Source organism: Herpailurus yagouaroundi, unplaced genomic scaffold, assembly GCF_014898765.1.
Source record: "Herpailurus yagouaroundi ecotype Mexico unplaced genomic scaffold, PumYag 77, whole genome shotgun sequence".
Taxonomy (NCBI): Eukaryota; Metazoa; Chordata; class Mammalia; order Carnivora; family Felidae; genus Herpailurus; species Herpailurus yagouaroundi.
Window position 1 is genome coordinate 31,478,677 of NW_024412388.1, and position 5,062 is coordinate 31,483,738.

At 48.1% G+C, this 5,062-nt stretch overlaps 1 protein-coding gene across 7 annotated transcripts in view; it reads left to right on the forward strand.

Moving 5' to 3' along the window:
- Positions 1-7: 7 nt before the first annotated feature.
- The window catches only part of ZFP69 (ZFP69 zinc finger protein), a 17,416-nt gene continuing 12,361 nt past the window's right edge, over positions 8-5,062 (forward strand). For 3 of the 7 annotated variants that reach the window (XM_040469788.1, XM_040469789.1, XM_040469791.1), the window contains exons 1-2: positions 2,047-2,313; positions 3,349-3,434. In XM_040469788.1, coding sequence (XP_040325722.1) covers positions 2,055-2,313; positions 3,349-3,434 — 345 coding nt within the window. In that variant the 5' untranslated portion in view covers positions 2,047-2,054. The other 4 variants (XM_040469792.1, XM_040469794.1, XM_040469793.1 and 1 more) reach the window with 3 other exon arrangements.

Below are 5,062 nucleotides of genomic sequence, written 5' to 3' on the forward strand. Positions count from 1 at the left end.
GCCGCCGCCGCCGGGCCGGCGTCAGAGCGAGTGCCCGCGAGGTGTATCCTCGCGCGCGTCTGCGGGAAGCGGGGTCAGGACAGCCCTCCCACTGCGGCCCGCGGAGCCCCGCGCCCCGGAGCGCGGCCGAGGAAGGCCGCCTGGGAAGGCGGCGGAGAGATGCGGTGCGGCGGCCGGCCCTAGACAGGCTCCCCGGGGGGACCGGGAAAAGCCCCGCATCCGGGGCGGAGGCCGAGGTCCGCTGGCTCCCGAAGGAAGCCTGCGGGAACGCTGGGCGTGCTTTGGAGAATCGTCGGTGAGCGGGGCATGCGGTCTACGAAGGCGGGGGAAGAACAAAATCCGCTACCGCCCGGTCCTCTGAAGAGACACCCTGTGGCGCCGAAAGCCTCGGGAGCGAGCGCTCTCGCGGCCGCGTCCTTGGTCCCAGCAGCGTCCGGGGCCGAGCTGGTGAGTGGGAGGATGCGCGGGTGTGCAGCCTCCGTCCCGGGAAGGCACGGCCGGGAGCAGTGAGGAGCGGCAGCTTCCAAATGCTGCTTCGAAAGTTTCCCCACTTTGGTAACTAGACGTTTACTTTTATGTATTCCGGGGCAGGATATTTCCACATGCTCCATCCTGCAGGATGCAGCTCCTTTCTCTGCAGCGGGCACAGCTTGGGGCCCGGTGGGGGGAGCCCGTAAGCTACATACCCTTCCTTGCAAACTTCAAAAAGTTGGGCCAGCTCCCGTTATACGGAGCTCGGTCTACGCGCGGGGCCCCAGTTAACGCTGGACCAGGTGGCTGTGGAGGCACCTGCTCAGATGCGGGGGGGCTTTGGATGAGATGATAGATTTGAGTTGTTTCCGGATTTTCCTGTTGCAAACACTTGTGCAGTAGTCCTGATGATACTCGAAGTGCTGTATTTCCTCCATCTGAACCCATCCCCCTCCCCCAGTTTTAACATTTCTGAAACCAGGAGGCATCTTCACAGGCCAAAAGGACTTGCCCGCTGCGGGGCATCTGCGTGGTTGGGGAATGTACCTGTTGCTGTTTGGTCAGGTGAAAATGCAGCTGTGTGATTATTCCATCACTTCTGACACTTGCAATGAACTTTAAATGTAGATCTCTAATTGTTTTTAAAAGTAGCTGGAAAAGATAATGCTGTGGCAAAGCAAAAATTGTATAGCAATATTTATTATCAAGGGTTTTCTGTATCCTTGACATTGTTTCAATTAATATTACAGCCCTATAAAGTACAATTGTTATTCCCATTTTATAGATGAAGAAACTGAAGCTCCAGAGAGTTCGAGTGTCTTAGAGCTTTTAAGTACAAGTGTCGGGATTCTCACCTAAACTGTCTGAATTCAAAGCTTGCCCTCTTAACTCCACTAAATCTGTATCCAGGCAGAAGATGGGTGCAGCTTACTGGGAGGGAAGTCAAGACAGGGTCTATGCTTGTTTTTATACCTTTTTGGCTGTTTATGGATGTGTGTATGGAACTGGGAGACAGCCACATCCAAGAACACTGATTATACTTATTCCCACGTTGATGCCAAATCTTTATTTTCGGATCTTTTGCAGTTTAAGATATATTTCCTCAAGTTCTGGAGTTCTGGATGTGCGGTCAGTGCTTCTGGATCCCTCCTCTTCTGTCTTTTGCTCCTCTAGAAGACTATAGAGGCATGCACTCCAGACTGCTCAACTGGCTGCCTCCCAAGGAGGCACTCCTTAATTTAAGAGAGAAGTCAGTTTTTCAGAGTTGTTAAGGTCACATCAGCCTCTAGGAACCCCCAGGTTCTGGTGCTGCAGGGACACCCCAAAGTTCTGGGGGCGGGAGATTGTGGTCAGAGGAGACCGCATGCCTGTGAAGCCTCTCAGCAGAGATTCTGGCACTTTCATCACCAGAAGTGGACACGCCCGGTTGGGTGGGCATCGTCATGCTACAGCAGCTCCTGATCACCCTGCCCACGGAGGCCAGCACCTGGGTGAAGTTGCGCCATCCAAAGAAGGCCAAGGAGGGGGCACCCCTGTGGGAGGATGTAACGAAGATGTTTGAAGGAGGAGGTGAGAGTAGACTGATGAAGGGAAAGCACAATTCTCAATTCGTGTGTGAAAGGATAGGTACCCATTTCATTGAGGTGTCTCTTGGGGAGAAAATTGGAGGAAAGCAGGTCTCTGGGGTTCGTGCTTGTGGCTTTTGGGACGAGGGTAGCTATGAGGGCAGATGTTGGGCTCTCAGCTCCTTGTGCCATGTGCTCCATGCTGCCCCCATCTCCGGTTCCCGGATAAAGCATGAAACAGGAGGACAATACAGTGTTCCCCACCAGCGGCTCCCAGGTATTGTGATTGTCACAGACAGTGGGGTCAAAGGCTTCTACTCCTTAAAGCCCCCCAAGGTTTGTATTTCATAAGTTTTGGGCATTTTGGCCCGAAGCCAGTGTTTTCCACAAGTAGTTCTGAGAGGAAGGAATGACCTACTTGATGACTCTCGATTTCCAGGAGGTCAGGGGGAAACGTCCAAGATTATACATTATCTGGTGGTCTGGTTGGATAGATAGATAGATGGACAGAGGAATTCGTGTGTCTCACATGATCTCTTAGGTCATACCTTTAACGTTTCAAGTTCAGCCGGTATGTAAGCTAGCGGCATGAGGCAGGGATTTTGCTAAAGCATCTTGACCGATGGAAAAATGAATAATGGTCTCCAGTGCTTATTATTAATTGATGGAGACAGACACCCCGAGCAAAATAATAGAAGGTAGCCTAAGAAAGTGCTGTGGTAAATTTCTTTGGGAAGCCAAAAGACTGGAAACATTCTTCTGATTATATTTATTGGAGAAATTTTCACAAAGCAGATAGCACTGAATTGGGCCTTGAAAGAGGTCTTCCATTTTTTTGTAGAAGATTTGGGAAAAGGATACAGAAATGAGTGCCTCGAAGAGTGGTTCAGAGAATGGGGACCAGTCGAGTCTGAGGCCTAAGAACGTGGTCAGTGTATGTGTACAATGGATAAAGGATGGTGGCTAGTGAAAACTAACACTTGGGGAAATGTGTTTCAGGCGAGTTGTAGAGGGCCTGATGTCCGTGGGAAAGGTTTGGATTTTCTTTCTTAACCAGAAACATTTGAACAGAGGAGTGGCCTGGTCTGAGCTTTTGGACCAGTGTTGCCCTTTGGGAAGTATTAATGCTCAAAGCAGTGCACTGCAGACCCTGCTTATTAAGGAGCGCCCCCCCCCACTCTGCTCTGAGTTGCTCGAAATGTCCCTCTCTGTGAATGTTTTGAGAGAGGAGCCTGTTCAGCAGGTCTGCAGGCAGTTTTCTATTCGGGGGATTTGGGGAGATATAAACCTCATGGCTCTTTTCCTTCTTTAGCTCTGCTCTCTCAGGATGCTGAGGAGACCCAGGGAGAAAGTTTGAAGGCTGAAGTCACCTCTGGGCCTCCAGCAGCAGAATCCCAGGTGGGTTGGGTTTTCCTTTCATTTTCTTGGACCTGCTGCTTGGTTTTCAAGGCTGTAACTCGCCTCGCCTTTTTTTTTTTTTTTTTTTGGAGTGAGGAGTTTGGAGGTGTTTGTTAGTGTGGGGCTAACAGATTCAACATAGGGAACTCTGTGCAGGTTGCTCTTGTACAGAAAACTGGGCTGCAGTGGTGGCGATTCCCCTACTCATGGTGGCTTCCCTCCTTGTAACTCTTGTTTGTGGCCAACATCTTGATTTAACATTGTGCTAATTTCTGTAGAGAGAGAGAAATGAATGCTAGAATTCCAGCCCCTAAAAACAAATAGATGCCACTTGGGGTCTCAGATACACGTCAACTTTCTTTTTTGAGTATTTTTACTCAAAAGCAAACTTCGTAAAGTGACAAGAACCTTCTGACATTCTTAGGCGATGTACCCATTTCGCTGGTGGACTTCATGTGGTGACCCTTAGTATAGTATTAGGAGTAGAGATCAAACCAAAGGAGAAGTGAGTGGGGAAGAAATGGTGTGGCCACATAGCACACACACGTTAGACAAATGGACAGTTATTACAGGGTGTCCTCACTGTCGACTGGAAGCATAGGGAAGACAGGAGAAAAATTGTAGAATGACTGAGAAAGGAAGACTGTTCAAAATGAAATATTATCCGACGGCAGGAGAGTTTTAAGTGAAAAGGACTTGGGTTCTGTAATTAGATGGTACAGGATCTGAAACTATTTCTAAGTATTTACTTTCTTGGTAATGGGGCAGTTTTTTTCAGCTGTTTACAATCCCAGTTTCCTCCGTTGATTCAGATGCTAATATTTTTCTAGGATTGAATGCATTTCAAAGTTATTTACAGTAATAAGGAAGAAGCAATAAGAATAAGGAGTAATAGTCTATTTAAAGAGTTATCTCTATATTCTACTTATCTGGAATTCCTCATTTCTTGACACGTATCAAAAACTGATGGTATTCTTAGTGCTGGGAAAAGAATTAATTTTTTTAAAATTTTTAATGTTTATTTTTGAGAGAGTGTGTGAGCGGGAGAGGGGCAGAGAGAGAGGGAGACACAGAATCGAAAGCAGGCTCCAGGCTCAGAGCTGTCAGCACAGAGCCCGACGTGAGGCTCAAACCAATGAACTCTGAGGTCATGTCCTGAACCAAAGACGGATGCTTAACCAACTGAGCCACCCAGGCACCCCTGTATAGTTTTGTTTTTTTTTTTTAAGTTTTTTTATTTATCTTGAGAGAGAGAGAGAGCAAGCAAGCGAGCATGAGTGGGGGAGGGGCAGAGAGAGAATCCCAAGCAGGGACCAGTTCTGTGCTGTCAGCATAGAACCCGATGTGGGATTCAATCCAAGAACCGTGAGATAATGACATGAGCTCAGATCAAGAGTCAGACACTCAACCAACTGAGCCACCTGGGCACCCCGAAAATGTGTAGTTCTATTTTGACATGTGTATATACCATGTAACCAAAATATACACCATTTCCACCATCTCGGAAAGTTCCCTCCGGCTCCTTTCCAATCAGAACTTTGCTTTGCTCCCAGTAGAGGGTACATGGCTTCTCTTTGTTATTTTTCTTTTCTTTTCTTTTCTTTTCTTTTCTTTTCTTTTCTTTTCTT